The sequence below is a fragment of the Lipophrys pholis genome, assembly GCF_963383615.2.
Source record: "Lipophrys pholis genome assembly, chromosome: 12".
NCBI classification, from domain to species: Eukaryota; Metazoa; Chordata; class Actinopteri; order Blenniiformes; family Blenniidae; genus Lipophrys; species Lipophrys pholis.
In genome coordinates this window covers 22,023,584-22,047,511 of record NC_137641.1, presented here as the reverse complement: position 1 = coordinate 22,047,511, position 23,928 = coordinate 22,023,584, and the positions used below count along the sequence as shown (strand labels likewise).

General features: G+C 40.5%; 1 protein-coding gene across 1 annotated transcript in view; it reads right to left on the bottom strand.

The window, feature by feature from the left end:
* The window catches only part of hcn1 (hyperpolarization activated cyclic nucleotide-gated potassium channel 1), a gene marked incomplete at its 3' end in the record, with an annotated part of 70,090 nt that overhangs the window by 11,599 nt on the left and 34,563 nt on the right, over positions 1 to 23,928 (bottom strand). The window contains exons 4-6 of the mRNA XM_080477423.1: positions 15,691 to 15,909; positions 8,826 to 8,972; positions 4,899 to 5,139 (exon numbers count right to left, since the gene is read on the bottom strand). Coding sequence (XP_080333549.1) covers positions 4,899 to 5,139; positions 8,826 to 8,972; positions 15,691 to 15,909 — 607 coding nt within the window. The remainder of the gene's footprint in view (positions 1 to 4,898; positions 5,140 to 8,825; positions 8,973 to 15,690; positions 15,910 to 23,928) is intronic.

Here is a 23,928-nt window from a genome sequence, read left to right as displayed (position 1 = left end):
TGAAACAAGGTGTAAGATTTTCTTTATTTTATCATTCTGAGGTATTATGAGCACTTCAAGCAGTTAAACATGAAAACTCTTTGCACGAGTTCACTGAGCTTGACCTTTTTCATTTCCTTGTTTGATATAGAATTTAGTCCTGACTGTCTTTTGGGATTGGTTTTATACTGCGGTTGTGTTCATGTTAGAATGGAGGACTTTTACAGAAAACCCCCCATGACTATTAATGTATTCAGTTCACCTGGATTTATTTTGGTTTTGTAGCTGCAGAACTGTTGAAAAATGCGCAATGAGTGCGTACTTCTTTGTCCCAGATAATTCAAACTTAAAATTATTTGCAGTTGCTTTAATGATTAGTGTTTGGGTCAAAATCTCTCTACTTTTTTTACTTAAGTTTTTCTTCATAGTCTTTCCCATTACTAACTGAATTACCAATGGGAGCATTTCAAGAAAACTTGTTAAACAAATGAATTCTCAATAACACCTCAAATATGGGCTAATCTAAGATGATTGTAATGTTCCTTAACAACTCTCCTATGTCATGTTTTCTGCCTTGTTTGCAACTGCTTCTTTCCAAACCTGTAAAAGCTTAAAAAAAAAGAAAAAGCATGCAGTATTTACTCAGCTACTGAATAAAGCATGAATATTCATTGAATCCGCGCTCACTGCAGACTTTCATTCAGGCATGTAGCCAAAAACCCTATTCAGATATACCCATTGAATTGAGTTTTTATGGAGTATCACATATTCATTAATGCTGCACCCTATTCAATCCATCAGGCTGCACTGAATGCTATTTATCACTGTTTGAGTACATGAAAACACCACATAGGAGAAAAGAAAAATATATAATTGTAGATGGGATTTACATCAACCGTTCTATATGTACGGTACATCCATCAAGTATGAAAATGTTCATCTCTACTCTTCTTTCAATTTACTTGAAAGAAATTGCAGGCCTAAATGTTGGCGAGGAGCCTTTTCTGTGGTTGCTGCAGTCAAAGGACATGGACTTTATTCCATCCATCCACTTTCTATACAAATAGAATCACAAAAGCTGCCGACAATCTCCAGTGCAAAAACCCACAATCAGTATATGAGCAATTTGGAGCCACTAAAGATCCTGACAGAAATCCTTTCAAACTGTGTAGGAAGCTGGAGTACTTGGAGAAAGCCAATGTGTGTACCAAAGGAACATGCAAACTCCACAGAAAGGACAAGATGAGCACAGACCTTATTTTCCCTTGAGGAGACAGTGCTATAGCCTCGAGATCGTTATCAATGACACCATTTCCTAGTGTTTATTTGTTAAAATTCTGACAAATTGTATGACTGTGACAACAATATATACGGTAAGTTAAATGCCATTATTAATACGATCTTTCACAACAGAACAGTTGGTAGTATTTCAAGATGAACTTGGTAAAACCATTAAGCCTATCTTACCAGAAGTATTAAATGTGTGGAATGGGCCTCCTCTGGGGGGCACCAGAGAGCTTCGGAGGGTGGGAGGATCAGCGGGAAGCCTTTTCGCAACACGGTTTTACCCACACTTATATGTATAATGATAAATCGTGATAAAAAGGATTAAGCGTAGGGTAGAAATATCATTTTATTAATCCTCACTGGATCAATTTCGATAACAAAATGAGCTTCAGTGTAAAACCAGGACGGTTAAAGGCCACATACTTCATATCAAAAACATCAAACTAGTCAAACAAGAGTTGTGCTTCCTTTTGCCTATGAATCCTGATTCCTTTTGAAGACCCTGCTAAAATTACAATATTCAATATTCTTTGTACTTGTATGATGCAAGAGCTTGAACCAGACATATATTTTAAACTCTCTGGAAATATGGTCCCTGTCACCTGGAGAGTCTTGGTGTCCACATGTTGTGTGTAAGTCAAAGGCCTGTTAACACCTCCTGTGATGCTTTTTGACAAGTGTCTGTTGCCTTGTCACAAAGCATCACTGTTGACCCCCGGGGCATTGTGGATAATTTGCCATCACCTCATGTGTCACGTACTCTCATGGCAACCATCTCCCCCAGCCTCCCCCCTCATACACTCTGTAGGAAACTGGGACTGAGGAGAGGGAGTCCACATGACTAAGACACTGAAGCCCAATAGGGATTGTCATTGTCCTCCCGCAATAAACTCTGTAAGACCCTCAGCCTCACCATGTCTTCACTGCAGAACTGTGACATACTGATGTGTAATCTTTTCCACTCAGGTCCAGGGTTGATTGCTATGATTCCTTCTTAGTATGCAGGTGTGCCATTGACCATGGCTGGAGGTGCTTTGTGACCTACTGTCCTCCTGGATGTCCTGTTCATTACTATGCTAATAGTTTCCCGTGGCACTGTTTGGTATTGTTCCCCTCTCCCCTGCTCTGTGTTTCTGTCTCAGTCTCCCTCACTGATTCTTTATTCGAGCCACGGGTCGGCCTGGTTGTGAGGCGAGCGTGAATCATATGAGAGAAAAGGGGAAGAGTGAGGAGCCTGGCATAGCCAGCTGCTCCCGACTCAGGGCTCATCTACTAATGCCGGACAAATTGGTTAAAATACCAGCAGGGCAGAAGGCAACAGCAGGTGGCAGGCAGCAACAAAACAAAACAAAACAAGCAGGGCACTCTTTATTTTATTGGGACAAATACAGCACCAACACACGTCACGTAATTAAGAGATACTTTAAGAGATGGAGATGACCATCTAAAATTCCTTAACACATTAGGAAACTTTTTATAGCTTCATAAATATTCCCTCCAGGGGTCCGTTTTTAGGGTAACAGGTAGTTAAACATTGAGAATTTTACTCAAGTAATTTACCCATTTTTATTTATGATTCCATTATACTCCTGAGTTATGCTGTTATAAGTTGAGGCTGCTGGTGGAGCTTCTTAATGCATTAAGCACATACCCACTGCTCACCTCTCTTTCACTCCTCATGTATGTGTATGCATACTTTTTCTAACCTTTCTACAGGGGATCTTTTTGCTAATTAATGATGTGCAGTAAATGGCCTTACCTGTCAGTACTATATTTTTAGGATCTGCCTATTGTTGTTTGGCTTTTTTTTCTTTGACATTCATAAATATTGAAGCAGGCGACACCTCACACTGAGAACATCCCTGCTGTCAAATCAGCTGACCACTGACTTCCAAGTCTGTTCGTCAAATAGAATTGTCCCTTTTAAAAGCATTTATGATTTTGATGCTTTGTAATTACTGTGTTGATTCTTACAGGATGCCATAATCAACTTCCACAATTGGGTTGTCTCATCTTGTACACAATATGGTACCAATGTCCTGCAAATTTTTTTTTCAACATTTTCAGAAATTGTTATTAAAACACAAGACCCCCCCCAAAAAATGCATGTGACCATAAACAATTTAATAACAGACTGAATCTCTTTTTAAACAATATCAAATATTTGTTGCCTGTTTCTTTCTTTTTAAAACTACATCTATGACAAATGTGTTTCTTTTGGAGAAATCTTGACCTTTCTTGTTGTTAAAACTACAAAATGTAGCTAGATGATGAACATTATTTTTACCATGTTAAGATATTTCCCCTGAAGAAACACAGAATTTATTGAATGAAAAATATAGTATGCAGGTTTATTAACTAATGGAAATGAAGCATTTTTGACTAATATTGTTTCTCAATACTTTAGTTATATATCCTTAATATACTTAGTGATGATCTTGAACAGCTGATATGAAAAAGAAATAGGCCTACCAAATTGTAGTCTCATCAACTGTTCCTTTGTGTATTTTGACCTGTCAGGCATAACTTCTTATCCTTCATGTGGACGTAATAATCCCTTCAAACTCAAAGCTTTTGGCTTATTTGGTTGACATTTCAACCTGCTCTCTGCCACAGTACCCCGGAGGATGTCTCAATAAACATCCCGTGTAAAACTCTGCACTGAATTTAGGATGCCTTCCTCCTGTGGATATTTAAGGCAGATAGCTTTGCAAATGGAGTGGCATGATGAGACGATGTACGACAGCGATCCTGAACAGGCAGGAAAAGAGACGACTCATTTCTTTTTGGATTCTCTGGCTTCCTCAGCTCGCCTGTGAGACATGAGCTGCATGCAACCGACACATCAAAGTAAAGGTATTCTTAGACTCCTCAGCCTCCTTCCATAGTGGGGATGAACTCAGGAGATAAAATATGCAAGAACCTCTAAAATAGGAAACTTTGCTTTGCTTTCACACAGACACGACAATGTCTGCCTGCAGATTTTGTCGGAGTAAACAACGTGCAATGAAATTACATTTGACATTTTAAAAATTAATAATATCTGTAATGTTTCTGAAAGAGAATGGGACCTGTGCCGAGAACAAGAGAGGAAGACAGAGAGCAAACGCACAGCAGAGAACCGAATGAGAGAATCGCTTCTGATATGACTCAAAAGAAACATCCATAGTGGCTGGGTTCAGTCTGTGCCAAGCACAGCAGGAACGTACGGAGGGAGAGAAAAGTTCATGCATGTGCATTTGTGTGTGATGAGGGTGAGGGTGGGGGAGGGACTTCTGTTTGTCCTAAGGGATGCCTGATCCACGCCTTGGCCCACTCCAGCAACCAGATGAGTGGTTATGTAACCACGGAAGCTGACTAACATCCAACACTGGTTAATGAGAATCTACATTTACAATAACTTAACTTCAAACAGCTTCAAACACAAAGCCTTGGGCTAGTCTCATGTCTTACTTTATAAATGTATGATCATGGGGGACGTTCATATGACTGAGAGGAGCCTTTTTGTGGTAGCATGCTAGATAGTAACATACATAATTCATCTTTTAAATTTTAATGTTGAAACAATAAATTGATGTAAATCTACATTAAAACTAAAATAGAATTTCCAATCTCTATATTGTTGTTCTTACCCCCAAAGTAGGATCCATCAGTCAGCTTCATCTCCTTGTTGAACTTGGTGATCACACTTGCAACGCCATGCTGAATAAAGTACATCTTCTTCCCGACTGTGCCCTCTCTGATGATGTAGTCATTGGGTTGAAAAACCTCAAACTTCAACTTGCTCAGCATCCCCGTCACAAAGTTGGGGTCCGCGTTGGCAAACAGGGGCATGGTGGCCACAAGCTTACGGCAGTTGAAGTTCACGATTTCCTGTTGTAGGGAAAAGAAACAGTTTTAAGATTGTTCCGAAATAATTCACCGACTTCCACCTGAAAACTGAAAAATGGGCATCAGTGAGGTTGGAGAAAACGTCACCATAAACCTTCCATTTCTGCTGCTGCAAACTTAAATGAATTGGATGCATATAGCTTCTTTATCCCTAATACTTCTAAAGCACTTCCCATCTCTCCCGAGAAAAAAACTTTTTGGCAGACATGTCAGATCCTGATGAGTTTGCCCTCTGGTGCCGGCTGCAGGCCATTTCTCCGGTCTCATCCTGTCCCCTCGGACCCAGCAGGAGATTAGGAGCTTGTTGTCTGTTTACCCATACATCTCTGTTGCTGTGCAGATGGAGAGCGGGGGCACTTGGCATTTGCAGTGGTGTGTTTCTGACCCCACATGAGGGATAGCTCTCCTCCAGTGACAACAGGACATTAAAAAAAAGACAACCAATCTCTGTGACGCGTGCAAGCCTGCAACGAAGGCAATGCAAGGAGCTCAACCTCAGATGCCGGTGTCAGCTAATGCCACGGGGGGCTCTGACCTTAATCATGCACCAGAACTAATGAATTAGGTAGTAAGCAGTTTTCATGCCCAGCCAGGATTCCTCTTGGGGAAACAATCTTTGGCTATGCCTATTTAAAGATTTGTTGGCAGAGAATAAGAGGCTGGGAGACAGAGGTAAGGAAAGGGGAGGGAAGGGAGAGACAGAACGGAACAACTGTCTGGCTCCTCGGTCATAAAGAGGCTGCTGTTTGCATATTTTACCTCATTCACTGCCAACAACATGTATTTTACCATATTGTCCTCAGTTACTGCAGCCTGGAAGTCAGTTTAGAGCAGGGGTGTCAAACATGCAGCACACGGGCCAAAAGTGGCCATTAGGATCATCAATCCGGCATGGGGATGACCTTGCAAAGTGTAAAAATAACACAGAAGACATTAACTGTACAAGTAAATGCTGTTTGTAATTTGGCCACCAGGGGCAGCACTGTTTGAGTAAATGCAGAGGGCCTGTTTATCATAAGATTCTGGTAATAAATTTGGCTCCTTTTCACTCCAGAAGAAGCTCTTTGTCAGCTTTCAGCTGCTGCACATTATGTTTGTCTTTTAGTTCCACTCATGTTGTTACTGTGTCACTTCTGTTTTCTGCACTTTAGCTTTTCATAGATGTGAATAAACTAAATTAATTTGATAAATGTGTATACATGTATGAAGATATTGGCGTATTGAAGTGTGGTAATTTCATTTGTGATCTGATAAACAAGCCATGATATAAACCAAAAAATATATATTTCCAGTGAAATAGCACTGGCATGAAGACACCCTGGTAATGGGTGGGAACTGAAGTGCATTTGATACCCCTGACTTACAAAAATGTTAAACTTGCTCAAAAAAAAGCAATCCATAAAAAGCATTAAAAGTGTATGCATGGTTTGCAGTATTTTTCCCTGCTGCTATAAGGAACAACCACAACTCCCCTTTCAAGGTGTTCATGTTTCCTTGTGTTCTTTGTACCACAAAGCAATCCATTGCAAAAGCTGATTAATGAAATGCTTTTCACCAGCTACAAATCAATTGCTTGACATTGCCGAGTCCTTGAATGCAACAACAAAGGTTAAGTTTTTTTAAGCACTCCCTCCAAACAGCTGCATAACAACACCGAACGGTTCATTGTGATGGATCACCTGTCCTAAACAAGTTCAAATTCACTGCAAGGCTGCAAGGTGATTTCTATGTATCAAAAGGAACAGAGGGGGGCTCCTGGGAAGATTCTTTTTAGGTGTATACAAGGATCTGAATTGTGCGATTTCAAAAATAAAAAAAAAGGAAATTTTGCCATTGGACACAAGCTGGTAACTTGACTTTGTTGTTAGTAAGATTTCCTTTCACCGTCCCACACCAAAGCCCATGTTGTTCTATCGACTAAAGCCACATTCTGGCATCTCCGTTTGATAAACTTATGCAAGACTCATAATAAATGACAGGCCAGAATCAGTTTTAAGAGTACTTTACCTGATTTTGGATTCTTAGCTTGTCTGAGAGCTGCAGAGTGGAGCTGATTCTGATCCCAAATTGACCTGTGAGCTTGTTCTGTTTTAGAAGGAGCCGGCACTCAGGGGCAATCAGCCTGACTCAGGTATCTTACTTTGAGTCTGTCTGCCCGAAATACATCTGGCCTCTACTGACGTTAGTCAGCTTTACAGCTGCATTAACTGATTCCTGACGGAAGGAAAAAGAAAGCTCTCAATCCCCTGCCTTTATCTCTAAAAACAAAACTTATGACCACTTTACAACAGAAGCAGAGCGGGCTCGCAGAGCAATAATCACAGTGGATAAAATATACCCCTCTGTGACAATAAAGGAAGCACCATTATTTTTAGCTGTGTCTAGTTGATTAGGCTCAAATTTATTATTATTATTTTTTTTAATAGCGTACCGTTGCTTTTAGTCTCGTGTTAGTCGAATTGAGGTTGGAGTGAGCAGGTTCCTTCGTAGTGCTGTTGTTTTTGTAAAGGATCGATTTCAGAAGAGCAGAACACCTGAGAAATTGTAACTTAAGAATGAAAGCAGGACAGCGAGCAAATGATTTTATGCTATTCGTCATATAAACAATACATTTATCAAACAGCTCCATTCTTTATGGTCCTGTTATTCTATATTCTGTGATTTAACCTGCTTATTGTTTTGGAACAAGAGACGGATGAAACACGGCTGAAACACCTTCAAGACATTTATCAAAAATGACCAAGTAAGCTTTTTGAAGTGTCTTTTTTTTGTGTTTGTTTCTACCTGACACTCTCACGGGGATAGGCTTTGTCGTGCGACACTGGCTGCAGATTCCAGATTTTGCTCACTATACACACACACACACACACACACACACACAGAAGTAAGCCTGTAGGATTTTCTGTCTTATAAGTTTAGTAGATTCAAATCCCTGTACCTTCTTTCGTGTGGGTGTGGGAGCGTGCAGCAACTCCACGCACCGCAGCACTCCACTGTGCAAGGTGACTTAATGGGGCTACATGAGAGATGGTCGTGATTTCTACGCTTGCTTTGCTTTTTATTCCTCCGCACTCTCAATATCCCTGTGCATAATTATCCGTGTAATGCGCTGATACCAGGAGGTCAGCCAAGAACTCAGAACTTGGTCTCTTACTTCACACTAAACTTCCGCACTCCGTGTGAAAGGTACACTTGCCGTGTTGCTTTGTACCTTTTAGACGTGTGAACATTGCAGATGACATCCTTAACTGTTCCACATCTGTGGGGGCTTTTAATATTTATCAAAAGTCAAAAGTGAGGCGATGCTTTTACACTGAATATTTTCACATCTTGTTGCACGCTGTCTCCGGTTCACCCCGGACGGTGAGGAGAATCCATTTGCTCGACCTTGAAGGACGTGTTGGCAGGTGCTGGTGTTTCAGTTTCAGCTACTACGCTTTCAGCATTGCCAAACGAAGAAACGCTGCTCGCTTTCAAGGAATAAATACTTCAGAAACTAAAACTATGTGGCAAGTACCTGTCAGGCACTTTTTTAATGTTATTTCTCTTTTGTTCTAAAAATAAAATCAAAGCCCTCAACTGGGGAGCCTGAATATGTTTAAGTTACTTACTAGCTTCTGAAAGATGCTGGTATTAAGCTGTGGGTCCGAAGGAAGATGGTGTCTCACCTCTTTTAGCGGGTCATTGAGTTCACTCAGGATGTTGTCCTCATCGAAGATCTTGCCTTGGTAGCGGTGTTCATAGTAGTCGTGGATTTTCTGCCGCATGTCTGCTGGAAGCTTGTGGAAGGACATGTATTGCTCCACTTGCTTGTACTAGAGGGGGAGGAAGAGAAAGCAGATGGATCAGTTCAAACCAGGACGTGTCCGTTTTTTTTTTGTTTTGTTTTGGGTTTTTTAAGCAATCCCACAATAAAGTGTAGGGGGAAAAAAAAAGGATTTGTTTTCAAGTACGCCTTTGATAAACAGCAAAACATGCACAAAACTGTGCAGAGTGCGTATTTGCGTCTGTATTGAGGACAAGCCTTGCTCTCACACAGTCACAGGGCCATGTCCTGGTTCTGTGCGAGGGAGAGGAAGAGCGAGGGAGGCAGGTGGCGAAGGAAAGTAGGAACAAGTACAGGCCCGGGGGTATGTCAGGCCAAGGTAGCAGTTCTGATTATCTCACCCATGCACGAAACCAAGCCCTAATGGGCAACTGAGCTATGATCTAACAGGAACTAACAAGTTATACCTGATAACCTGAAGAGATAGACGATGAACACAAACAGATTGCATAAGTGAGGTGGTAATTATTTTCATAATGTCTATGTAAGATTTTGTTGTGCTCATATTATTTCAAGGATTTAAGTAATATGAATACATAATTGATTCATTCATCTTGCGTCCTTGCTTTATATAACTTAGGGTCGTGTCGGGATGGAGCTGATTCGCAAAGCAGATTCGCTTGTACAGCAGCACAGTCATTTTAAAGCATTTTACAAAAGATCAAGAACTTTATCCCTTCTCCTAGCACTTTATCAAATTCAGGGTTATGGAGGGCTAGAGCTGATCCCGGCTGACGGCTGGGTACAGGTCACCAGTCCATCACAGGTCAAACACAGAGACAGATAGTCAGACACACTCACATTCACTTTTACGAAAGATTAGAGTCACAAAGTAACCTGAAATGCTCGTTTTTGGACCGTTGGAGGAAACTGGAGTAGAGTATTCACAATACATGGGCACTTTTGACTTCCTCGACATACCACAGATGAAACATAAAACATTTGACGAAGCAGCATTTTGTATTTTAATGCTTGGGTCTTTCAGTACAAGCAAGAGAAGAATAGCATTTTTAAGAACGGTTTAACATTTATTTTCTTGCCATTGGTTTTAGCATTAAAGCCACTGGTTTTAATGCTCTCTTAATCTTAATTCACAGATTTGCATTCCATAGGTATTTTAATGTTGGGTCTTGAATAAGCTTTTTAATGGTTTTCTTTCACATTTTACGTAAAAGCACTTTGAGTTGCCATTTGCACATTAGAGAGCCGCTACATAAATAAGGATTATCATTATTATTTTTAACCTCACAAAGTGGAGTAGCGGTTAGCATCGGACACAGTTTGAGCCTGGGCTTGGGGACCTTTGTGTGCAGTTTGTATGTTGTCTCTGTGGTTTTCTCCCACAATCAAAAAAAATATGGGTTTGTTATTTGGTGATTTTTAAATGCCTAAGTGTGAATGTGATATATTCTCTCTCTCTCTCTCTCTCTCTCTCTCTCTCTCTCTCTCTCTCTCTCTCTCTCTCTCTCTCTCTCTCTCTCTCTCTCTCTCTCTCTCTCTCTCTCTCTCTCATTGTTGAGTTCAAATGGATTGTCTGACTTCAATTGTCTTTTCCACCTTTAATTGCCTGGCTCTTGAAATCAAAATAAAGTTAAAAACCTCTGCCTCAATGTAATATAACATCTATTTCCTGATGATATAACGATAACAATAATTATGATGATAATACATTTCCTTGGGAGAATCAAGGGCATTTAGAGAACTTTAAGATATTTCTAAAGAACCTTGCATGAATGTGGCAGCACTAACAGTGATGAATAAATTCACTGGTTGTCGCCAAAATCTATGACGACATCCTTACATTTTTTTAAACAGATAATAGTTTTCTGCTTTAAAAAACGAATACTCATATTGTGGTGTTAAGCTTATTGGAGCAGTTAATATGTAAATGCTGCAAGTTTTATATGTGATACGTGATAACAATGAGAATCATTTCATTTCCTCATCAGCAAACTATGCAGGTGGTGAATAGTTTTACTGAACAGGCATTGCTTTATGGAAGATTTTCATGCAATGCAGCCGGTGCCCAATAAAGATGAGCACACTGAACTACCGAAACAGAGAAATGTTTGCTTCACTTTGATCCGTTTCTTTTTTTCTCACAGTGTTTCCACAAACAGGGTGGCGAAAAAAACAATCTTCCCATTCAGATCTCTGTTCTGACACCTGAAAACAAGCCGAGTCTCTCGCCGCCTCTGGTAATCATAGTAGAGCGAGTGGGTGAGAGCCAGCAGCAGCTGTGAGGTGGGCAGGCCCGGTCCCAGTAGCCGGCTCTTTGACCAGCATGATGCAAGCAGACCCACAAAAAGAAAATTTGTCAGCGAGAGAAAAAGACACTGGAGTCACAATGGCTCCTTCATTGATTCCTCTCCCGGCTGCGGGAAGGTGATAAGGGACCGGGGTTTTGTTTGCAGGAAATTGATTTATTTTGAGTTCACACAGTAGAAGTTGAAGAGTGTCTGCAGCCTCTCTCGCAGGCCTTTTCAGCCCAGGTGGTAAAGGTGGGGCACCAAGTGACGCAAAGGTGGCATTTTGTGGCCTGAATTTCATGTCAAGCTTTCACAGAAACACAATGACTCAATTTCATTTTAACACAACCCCTAATTTGTACTTCTATTGGCAAATTATTGAGTTAGATTTTAATGGGGGAATTTTTAATCACTGCAACAGCATTATTTGCTTTTTTGCTTTTGGCATTTTCTTTTCTCTCTTTAAGAAAAGGCTCAGAATGGATACAAAATTAACCCAATGCTCTTCTTGTTGATGTCACATTGAGTTCATTTAGTTGATATAGTTCAGCATTGGAGTCCATCCTTGTCTGCGAAATTAAATATTCCCATAGAATTATGTGTTTACCTACTGTATACATACTCAGTGTAATCAAATAAGACTCCTACTGTATCTGAGCGTCCTGCGATAGGAAGGACGATTTAAAAAGGGATAACAATTAGAGTGGCAGGATAGAAATGTTTATGTTCTTCATATGGCCTCAAATGGATTTTGATACAGCAGAAATTGATTTGCCACACACACGTGTCATCCAAAGGACGGTGGATTCAAATGCAATCGTATTTCTATCTCATAAATGTTTTTGCATGGCATAAATTTTCCTAGGAAAATTAAATCAGGAGAAAATTATCATAAATCTCAGTGGCACATCAGGGGAGTTAGGTTTGTGAGCCATTTTAGAAATGGAGAGTTCAAACAGTCAAGCCACAGTTGCTGATTCACCCTGTTTTTCAGCACTAAACTCGCAGCTGCTGACTGTCGCCTAATCCCCTAATCTTCTGTCAAAAAAGCATATTGTGCAAAGTCTTAAACCATTCCTTCAAATTTGAAAGCCTGTGTATCGCAAATGTCGAAAATACGAAATAAGTAGCAAGTCTTCACACTTGGATGCACCCAAACCTCAATGTTTTCATGGGTTTCCCAGATTTAAACTCATGAGGAGGGCAGTCAGTGCATCCCTTTTTATTATCAATTCAACTTTTTCACTGGGGCTCTAGCAACACAGCATTTCAGTGGTTCACTCATATCTATAGTAGAGTCCAGACCTGAATATGAAAAGTGTTTAATTTTCTCTCTGTGGTAGAGAGGAAGATGCTATCATTTTTACTGGGATTACTAGGATTGACGAGGATAGACTGGATTAAATATGAAAAGATTAGAACCGTAGCTAAGGTTGAGCATTTTAAAGGTAAAGCTAGAGAGTCCAGGCTGAGATGGCTACTAAGGAGAGACTGTGACAATATTTGAACAAAGGATGTTGGAGATGGAGCAACCAGGCAGGAGGAGAAGAGGAAAACCTCAGAGAAGATTAATGGATGTATGGAGATAGTTGGTCTAACAATAGAGGAGGTGGGATAGGGTAAGAAGGAAGCAGATGTTTTATTCCCAGATGTTATACCGGCCAATTAAAGTTTGAGTTCTTTTTCAATCACATAATTCAATTTCCTTTTCCTCATCAACACCTTGTCAAAACATCCTCTGCTCAGAGATAATTGTAACCTCATATCCACAGCCCTCTCTGCCCCTCCAGCTGTGGCAGTGATAGATGTAATGACTGGAGGCCCAGCACCCTGAAGCCATCCCTGCTGCTCCTCAGCCTGAGCCACTGATATGCACAGCCATGCAGCAAATCAGCCCGGCCTGAACTTGGCTGCACACTGGGGCTCTGTTACCATGAACATGGCATTCACAGCCCTCAGAGCTGTCAGTTTAATGCCTGCAGGGATGGTGAGGGGATAGAATGGGATGTAGATTAAGCATATTTGCCGCGGAGCAGATGTACATCACACACTAGGAAAAAGGCATATCACAGTTTCAAACAGCGACTTCGAACGGCTCTCTGGTTTGCTGTGGGCGACCTGCTGTCATTAACTGTGCCCCTTTACACATCTGACTGTTTATGATCAATCATGTAATTACACTTTGAATAGAGAATACTGATGCAGATACTAGCATGATTTGGTAAGATGAGTTTTGTTTGTGTGTCTGGACCCATCCACAACAGTCACAACGAAAAGTTTTGAAGAGCTGTGCTAAACAGTTCTGCAACAGAGGCTGTTTTCTCGACATGGGATTGACAATGAAAGCAGCCGGCAAGGTCAGGCCGTCATGCATAAATTGAAAACAGCTAAATGCTTCCATAAACAAGGTGTAAATTAATGAACTGGTAGTTTAGCATGTCCCGTTATAGCCAAGGTGACTCTGCTCCGATAAGAATTACAACAACAACCTCCCCCATGCAGGATAAATAATTTGAACTTCGTGTATCAGACTAGTGTTGCTTTTTTTGTGCACGTATGTGTGTGTATATGCCTCAATAAACCCAGTGGTTTTGCAATTCACTTTCCTTTTTTTGCTCTTGCCAGATTTTATTTGCTGTTGAGATCAAACAATTTATCCGTTGACTGAATAATCACAGAATTATCATTTCAATCATCTTTCTGACAAACAAGCTCAACATTCACTGGTTCCACTTTGTCAACTGTGAGGATTTGTTTTTACTTGTTTTACATGAGGGTTCAAGAAATATTGCTTTCTGGTGATTAAACCAGAAAAAAACCCAGTTATATGCTTCTCTGTGCTCATCTTTCCAAATACCAAAAATATCTGGATCCCAAATACCCAGTGGTTTTAAAAATGTTTTTACCACATGTTTCAACCCTCCTCACCAAACATGAACCACATTCACTTTCTATATGTTGTCTGCAACTTTCATAAACTGTTAAAAAATACACAGGCTTGTGTTGTGTAAACACGTCTATTTGTTGTTTAATTATTCCCTCAAAATCCGATTGAATTTAAATTAGGTTTTTTCATACCAAATACTGAGATTTGATTTAATACATTGACTTAATTACATAATTAATCATTAAAGTTATTTTTAAATTGAATTCCACCATTAATGGTACTACACTGACATAATGTACTTTGTGATATATTTCAGTTTTTGTTTAAAATACAGTTTTACAGTGTGAACAAAATAATAAACTTTCCAAGTATACTTATACTAACCCTAACCCACTACATTTAGGTGTGTCTGTATTGCATGAGCCAGGAAAAAACCCCAGCAATAATAGTATTGTCTTGACCCTGTCCTACAATACTGAATAATACTGATACTATTGCACATGTTTGCATTGTGGCAGCTTAGTATGTTACACAATAAATGAAAGCCTTCCTCAAAATTGTAAACAATGTTACATAATTTCCACATGTTTAATCTTTATCTAAGTATGGCAAAATCTGGCAAATGTTTAAGCTGCAACTAAGGTTGTGGATGTAAACAAGAGGAGACGGTCATCAATAATTCCCAGTAATCGGCCTAGACTCATTGTCCTGGCATAATGTGAAATACTATTTATTTGACCAACCATTTATATCGGAATATTCTATATGTGTTCTTTTTAAATCGGTGTCTTACATCATTGTTGTTACCACATAAGTTAAAGGTCAGTTCCTCATTTTAATCACAAACATGTTCTGTGGTGCATCAAGATATATCACAGAGGACTCTAATCTCCTGCTTTATAATGTGTATGTACGTCAAATTCTGCTGCATGATCACGGGCAAAGTTTGGGAGTTAAACTCGGCTTCTTGCGTGCCAACACAAAGCTCATCAGTCATCAGCCGGGTGTTCTGGGAATTGCCCAGGCCCCTCAGCGGCATTACAGATGGTGGCTCGTTTGAAATGCTGGATAAACATCCTTCATTTGAAAAAAAAAAAAAAAAAAACATGTAATGATGTAAGAGTGACTGAAATGAAAGGAAAGAATAAAACATGTTTACTGGCAGCATGCAGACAATAAGGTGGCTGGTCGTGACATCGACCTCTTCAACCTTTGGAGATCTTCGTCGGGGGAGGGGGGTGGGGATACTCTTTCCTAGTCATTGCTCCGGATACTCTGATCTGTGAGAGCTCAACCCACAGCTCCACAGAGCCGCTGCGAGAGGACCTAATTTATTTAAGGCTAGCTTCAATGAGCAGGACTTTGTACAGTGAGAAAGAATGGACCCTTGAAATTAATACCGTCCCACTGCTTAATAGCATTTCTCACTTTGAAACAACAATCCATTAATAATTTGTACTTCGTACCTTGGATTTTTCTTTTGCGAAGGGGTTACTAAATATATCACAAAAATATCAACAGCTCAAGTTCATTGTTAAGTATTTTTACTTGTCCCACTTTGAGATTCTTACCTTTTCTTGGTACTGCCTGCGCGAGGAGTCCAGCGACTGGATTAGAGCTGTAGCGTGGCCCACAAACATAGCGTAGCACGTGGCGCCTACGATCATGCTCAGCATAGTGATCCACAGGTCAGACATGCTGACGGGTGCCCTGGCGCCGTACCCGATGCACAGCATGTGGCTCATGGCTTTGAAGAGGGCGTACGAGTACTGCTTACCCCAGGAAACGTTCTGTAGAGGCGGAACAGGAGAAAGGAAAGGGAGAGACAGAGAGGGGTTGGGGGGGAGTTACTGCAAGGCAAGGTGTGGAGGAAAGGCTCTCCAGCACGCAGGATGGAAAGACAGGCTTTCCTTTGATGGATCACTGAACCTCAACCAAACATTCAGCCGGCGTCCTCTTCATGCCTCAGAGCTTAATGCTCTCACTGAGTGTCTGAACCTTCTACCTTTTTACCTTCCCTCTCTGCTCTCCATCTGCCTGGACCTGCTCCATTCATTTCTATGGTAACCAAAGCAGTTCACATTTGCTCAAATGGACGAAAAGAAACAACAGCAGACACTTGCATTATTTACAGAAGTCATCATTTCCCATTAAGCCCAGAGCCTCTTTTATCAGTGAGAAGAGCAGGGCGCTCTCTGTGGTACACTGTCGCTCTCTAAGTGACTGATTTCAGGGGGTCAGAGCCGTGCCTTTAATCGTGCATAGTTTGTTAACAGAGTAAGGTTATCCTGTTTGATTTCATATACCCAGTAATAACTCAAGTTTGGAGGCTCAGTTATGCGTCCAGCAGGGTTTATGAGCAGACATTTTGATGTTGACTCATCATTATTCAAGCGCAGTTGTTTGAAGAGAATCTGATCGGTCGATGCCGACTGGGAAATAAGAAGACAGAGCCAAACAACAGCGAACCTGAGTTCCCCTCTGAACAGGATCACATTCAACATGACTTTTTTCCAAAACTGATGTATTATGCAACATAAATAGATTATGACAAGACAAGCCCGGGGGCATTCATACATTAAAGGACTTTTTTTCACTATCCCTGGTGGTCAAGTCAGATTTATGAATTCTTTCTGCAGATTTACAGGGTTCATCCTGCTTGTGGTCGATATTGGATCTTAAGAAAACATCCTACACAAAACCTCAGGGGATGAACCGGCGCTATATCTTTCTTAGACTGACCTCAGGATGCTTGTCTTATTGTGGTACAGCATCTGAAACTCTGAAATAGTCACAGCAAGGCAAGCAAGTTTGAAATTTGAGCATTTGAACAGTTCTTTCTCTTACTTGTAATTTAAGATATGTGCCAAACGTTTTGAGTCACACAGCCCAAAGGATTGAGTGAGTATCACTAGTATATGAAGGGCTTCACAAGTTGAAACTCCTAATTAATTAATTTCATATCTTGGCTTCAAGGCATTTTATTCACATTTTATTGAAGGCATGTCCATTAGAAACGTCATTAAGAATCATATCCCACAGATTTTTTTCAAGTCCTTCATTTATCCAAAGTAGAAAAAAGCTAACGCCTCACACAAATGAAATAGCTGTAAAATTTGTTACAGACAAATTTACAAAAAAGGTTTTTCTCAAACTATATGGTTGGTTTGAGTAAATTAAACACATCAGACTTTTCATGATGCCACTAAAACTGGAATATAAACCAACAACACAGTGCTTTTGCTTTAATCAGGTAGCATCTCAACACAAAAGGCTTTTCCTTTTGCTTTTCAGATTTTCTACATTTTCAAGCAACTTATATTGCTCTCATCTCGAGTCATGTCTGAGAGTCAGAGCCGCAGGATTTAGGCTCCTCATTAATACAGTACATGTCAAATATGAAAGTGTGTCTTTTCCCAGGGGATGTGCAAAAACTGTAGTCGGAAACGGAGAGAGCCCATTGAGGCTCTATCTGTGAAACCCGGTAAGCTCCTATGTGGAGACAAATGCGACAGCGCCGCAGTACGAGTCCCGTCACCAAAGCCAAGTTGCTGACTCCTCCACTGGCTCCACCTTCTGCAAAGCAGAAGTGCTGAGGAAGTACTCCCTCCAGAAAACCTCTCACTCCCACAACAGAATAGCTAATGAAAGATACAGTATATGAAACCTCGAGAAAACACAGTTAATCTCTGTCTTTTGCATCGACGGGCATAGTTCCACGTGATTACAGAGCCAATCCCGTCATGTCCGTTGTATCTCATTTTGTCATGCCATTTCCCGTTCTGCATGACTCCATGCTGTTTATCAGCTGGCATTTACTAAATGAGTAAATTTACAGCTAATCATTTGCCTTGGATGACTCATCAATTCACATCTCCATCCTGATTAGCTGTTTGTTCCAGAGACTGATTACAAGATTTGTGATGATTACACTTGCCAGTTTAATGGACAAATGAAGTCCAGTTCAAAGGAATAGCAAGTTCCGATTAAAAAGAGAAATGTAGAGAGCCAACAACCTCTATGGTAAACATTACTGTAGTTATTACCATAAACATATAAAATATCAAAACGCCAGTGTTCAATTCCCGCAGCTGTGGTATACTATCTATTCACACACAAACAATCCACTGCGTGCATCAGAAATTATGAAATACAATGTGTGAGATCCGGAGCTTTACATGTCATTTCACATGCGTGTGACTGAGGAGGTGGGCGGCTGTTTACTGAGCAACACCACACAGTGTTTGTGTTGACATTTTTCAAAGCATGAGGCAGCAGAGAAATCTAGTTTTGCCAGATGTTATCACATAAACTGGAGTGACTCCCCTCACCTTGTGCCGTTTGCCTCTGCACGTGTTTGGTGCACACAGATAAACTGTTCCAGCAGGAAATGCCTGCGGGGCATCGCGGTGTGGGTCAAAAAAGAGCTCGGGGATCTACATCGGAGTGTGTTGCAGTGTTCAGATGTCATTTCATAATCAGATGTTTGTTTATATTTACAACATGTGAGGCTGGAGCTACGTTGGGGGAAGACTTTCAGAATGAATTGTTAAAGAATATCAGAAATTGAAATGTCTGCGCAAAGTGGAACAGTTAAACTGTAAATGCATCAATACAGTTTGGATATGGTGAATGACTGATGCAGTACCATGAAAAATATCATGCTTTTATCAAACTGGACATTGATTTTGTAGTTGTAATTTAACAGAAACAAAAAACAAAAAACTAATCTAGTCAGTGGAGCTCTCAATATTTAACAGTTTTCTATCTATCTATCCATGTATTCATCCGATACTCAATGTGGGAACATTCTGCGAAAACTGCAGATATAAATCTAACATGCAGAAGTGACACTGACTGTATCACTGACTTTATCTCGCAGCTACACTTGCAGGTATAGTAATGATGGCAAACTCACACGTTGTCTCTTCTACAAGTATCAGGAAAGATTAAAAAAAAATCCTTCTGTTTAGGGAGCCATCCATATTCCCGGGTTATAGGACTACAGACTTTAGAGCAGAATTTAATTTACATCAAAGCAGATTTTGTGAAAGAATTCCAGCTGTTTTCTTAAATCTCTGTGACTCCTATAGCATAGAAGGAGAGGTTTCATATGACATATGACTACAAAGGAATGCTGGTGACACAGTCGGGGATTACATTGGGATAAGTGAGCAGGGGGCAAAATTGCAGCAGCAACAGATCCATAATTTCCCTTTGAGCAATACAATTGTTTCTGCAGTTTAACACCACTTGAAATGCAATTATTATACTTCGCAAAACTTTCAAAGGCGGCGGCTTCATGTGGCAGGGAGATAATCATTGTTTATGAATTACCATTGCTGTAATAATGTTTGGGCACATTATCAGAAGTCTGCAATAAACAAAACAAAAATGTAAAATATGGGAATAAAAAGCGGAGCTGAAGTGAGTTTGTCACACTGCCTTTCTTCACTTTACTGTTATCCTGGATTTGGATGTTAGCCGCTGCTACAGTATGTGACTCACACTACTTGGACAATGTAAAATGATTACAGCCAGCACTAATTCTGAGCACTGCCTGGACTGGGTCTGTTTATAGTAGCAATAACAGCACAGGTAGAAATGTGAATTAAAGTGTACGAAAAGTGACGAGAGCCTTAGCTCTTCCAGACTGCCTGGTTGTTTGGGTTGTTTCATGTCGTGAAAGCTTTCTGTGAGAAGACTGAGTCATTGCTTGAATGACGCATTTCTCCCAGAAAGTTCCCAGTTCCAGCATAGTTTCTCTGTTCTCTACAATCCCTTGGATTTTAATAAATGTGGCTAACGCAGCAGATGCATTCAATTCATCCAGCTCCCCCCCCCCCTCCACAAATATAATTACGCTCTGGATGCAGCAAAACAAGCCACATCAGAGGCTGAATATTCATCTTTCAGACGCTCTCCAGCAGAGCAAATCATAACTCACACAATTCATTACAATTCACATTAAAACAAGTCCCATTCCACACTAATTGTGAAAATATCAGCAATTTTAAAAGTTTGTCTGAATTGAGTGAGCCATGTGTTTGAAGAGAATGCCTGTACAGCTAACAACTCTCCATCATTTTCGAAGTGTTAGTCGAAAAGTCGTGTCTCTGACAGCTCCCTCACACAAGATGTGACTGGTTATGTGACCGAGAAGGCTATGGTGGATGATTCACCGGTGTTGAGTGTCACCCAGAGGCGGTGGTTGTTGTTGGTACTGATGAACTATGAGACGAACAGGATGCAACGCACCTCTAAAAAAAGCCCCAAAAAATAAAACACGACCTCTCAACAACACTGGTGCTCATGGAGCTAATCTCTAAAATCGGACTGATTCCTCATGTGTATTCAGATGATTCATTCGCTTTACTTGTTTCTTTGCAGCATAAATTAAATGTGAGATTTGGCATGTGTGAATTATATTTTCTTGTTGAGTCAATGCTAGATTTCATATTCAGGCCCAAGAAGCACTTTTTTTTTTTAATTGACATTTATGTTTTTCAGTGAATCCTCTCCTTGTGTGCTTATAGCCATATCTAGAAAGAAAGTAACTGAATGAGCAAAACATCCACATTAACTGATGACTTTAATTACTCAGTCATATAAATCTCTAAAACCCGACAAGCTGTCCCTGCATGGGGAAAAAAATGTGATGCACAATATTCATTTTTTCCAATTACATAATCAAACTACAAGCTGTTCTCCCTGCGAGTGCACAGAAGGCACAGCAGTGTTTGAACACAAGTGAGGAAGTTGGGGGGTTTGCAGGCATGCATGGCCACTAAACTGCAAGCTGGCAAGAGGAGGCCTTACGATGGCGTACCTCAGAGTGTGTTCCTGCTTACCACCAGCAGTCCCAAGTAGGGATACAGGTTTCTACCGTTTTCTCCTCATAAGATAAAAGCTAGCAGCATTTGAAGTACCAAGCTTTTTAATTCAATTTAGTTATTTTGTCATCAGCTGTACTAACAACAAAATTGGCGTAGCAACTCTTTGGTGTTTAAAAACAAACATAAAAAAAAGATATAAACTGAGCGTGGCTTCCTCAATCGGTCCACAAACATGCACTTGAAGCTAATTAGTGACTCTAAATGACTTTCGATTCCAGGATGTACTCCGCATTTACTCTATTGCAGGTTGGAATCTGCTGCAGTGCCTCATCCCCCTAAATTGACCAAAGTAGTGTTAATAAATAGTTTGTGAAGGATGGAATGAAATCACTGAAAATAAACCGTGTTGACAATGCAACAGACCATAACTGATAGTACTAGCCAGCACATTAAATTTCTGAAAGACATATGTAGATGTTTAGTGTTAGAGATGACGCTGTGACCTGTTTGTGTGCAAATCTAGCACCATAGCCGCATTAACAATTTTGCAATTCTCAGTGTTCTCAAAGTAGTTTCTCAGAAATGTTTTAAACATTTGAAGGACGCCACCAAATTTAGATTTAGCAAAATACAAAAATACAAAAAACAAAACAAAATTAACAACCCCCTCCATTCCCCGAGAAAATATAGATCACGTTTTGTCCAAAGAAAATCATTCCTTATTATCGTCTGTTGACTGGTTATTATGAGCTCTAGTTGTTGGTTTGGTTACCAGATGCAGGCTTGTGCCTCTGCAAAATACTATTCTGCATGTTCGTCCTTGTCATGAACATCCACAACAACTTTTCACAGAGAAAGCTAAAAGTGTTAGGTCTGTAAATGAAAGCTTGATCCCTTTGCAGTTCTCCAAATTATTAAAGCACCAAGTAGAAGCCTCAGCTTGTCTCTGAAAGGTTCTGTGGAAAATCTCTTTTTTTCAAGTGGCCTGCAACAACCTCTGAAAACTGACGATGGTGAGATTAAACCCTCCTACTATCAGACAAGACCCCGGCGGCTTAAACATAACACACAATAGTTTTAATTAACCGAAGGAAGGCTACTCTGCAGCAAACAACAAACCAAGAGAACCACAAAAGGATTACAGAGGCAGCATTACATTTTACTGACAGCAGTGCATTCTTGTTGAGGGAAGTGCCATGTGAAAAAGGACAGACAAAAAGTCTGATTAATTCATAAACTCTGGCCTGAGCCCTGCTGTTGGAAGTGACTCATTCAGGGGGGCTGGGATGAAATAAATGGTAATGTAGTGGGTGGTCCAAGGATAAAAGAAGCAAGGAAGGGCGACTGATGTTAAAGGAAGACTATGCATGGCTCGATCTGCCTTTTTTTTTTTTCCTGTAATAGAGTGTGTCTACCTACAGTATCTGTTCGCCTCTAATCATCTCTGAGACATAAATACTCGACAGGATCCTGCTCAGTTGTCTCTCTCCTAATGTGATCCTGGCTGAGAACAGCAATCACACATTCATTAAAACGCACATGCTCCTAAACGCATGTCCTCATGTGCTACATGTAGACAAATGCAGCAGCCCATCACTCGCTAACCTGAGCCAACACAGTGATAGCAGCATTATCTCGTCTAGTGATTAAGTAAATGCAGCCTCTAAAGAGTAAGAAGCTACTCTCAGGCCATTAGTCAAGAAGATAACAGCCCTACACCCTGTACTGCACCACTCAGCAGTATCTGCAGTCCTCGTTGGCCTCACTCTTCTCCTCACAGCTGGAGACACAAAGTACAGAGACAACAGCGGAACAAAAATGTGGCGCAATCCAAATTTAAAGTTGCCACTCTGGAGTGGACACAGCTCCAATGTGCACCACGCAAAAGGCAACATTCGACTGACCGTCTCTTTTCCGACGGGTCAGAGGAACACGCAATGTATTTATACATTGCAGCAAGAACTAGAAATGATATCTTATCAAGATTTCTTTTGTGTGTGTGTGTGTGTGTGTGTGTGTGTGTGTGTGTGTGTGTGTGTGTGTGTGTGTGTGTGTGTGTGTGTGTGTGTGTGTGTGTGTGTGTGTGTGTGTGTGTGTGTGCGTGTGCGTGTGCGTGTGCGTGTGCGTGTGCGTGTGTGTGTGAGAGCTTATGAATGCTAATGCATTGTGATGGTGTGAGAAGAGGGATCCCACATGTGGGTTGGGCTTATCACTTTGGATTTGCCAGACCGGAGTGAGCGCACAGGCCTCGAACACTGCAGAGATCCACAGGGAGGACTCCAAAAATTGCTCATTCTAGCACATCACAGTCAGTAACACTATGCTCGCTGGTCTGAACTGATCCTCCACAGTGCCTTATGCTTTTAGTCACTTATGCATATTTTTTTTTTCTACTTCCAATATGTCTCCTGTATAGGACTTGAAGAAACTGTATTATTTGCAGTCATTATTTAGCATTTTGTGAAAACGAGCGTCTGCATATTTCGCTTTGATGAATGCTGTGAGTCATCACGAAAACAGGGAGAAATTAGCACAGAAAACCACAGGAACATTTGCATGAAAATAATTACTGTAATAATTATGCACTTCCATTGTTCTGAATGTCTGCTCGCTTTCAGAGACGGCGCCGTTGGCTGATATCAAAAAGTAAGAACACCCCAAGGAAGATGACCTTTGTTGACATTTTTCACCCATCAAACATTTGATCCCATGCAAAACCGTGGCTTCTCATTCGTGTGACATTATAACACAAGTCCCACTTGAAATTAACATCGAGCTTGCATATGATTTACATTTATCTTCATGGTTAGATTAACTAAATAATGTTAGAAAGATATTTGTTCAATTAGATTGATACAGATGTTCATGAGATGTAATGCTGTTAGATCCCACCAAAAGTAAGAAAGCCTTAAAACACGAACCATCTTATATTTTAATAAAGTACACATGTGCACTTTGGGTGTTGATACTTCA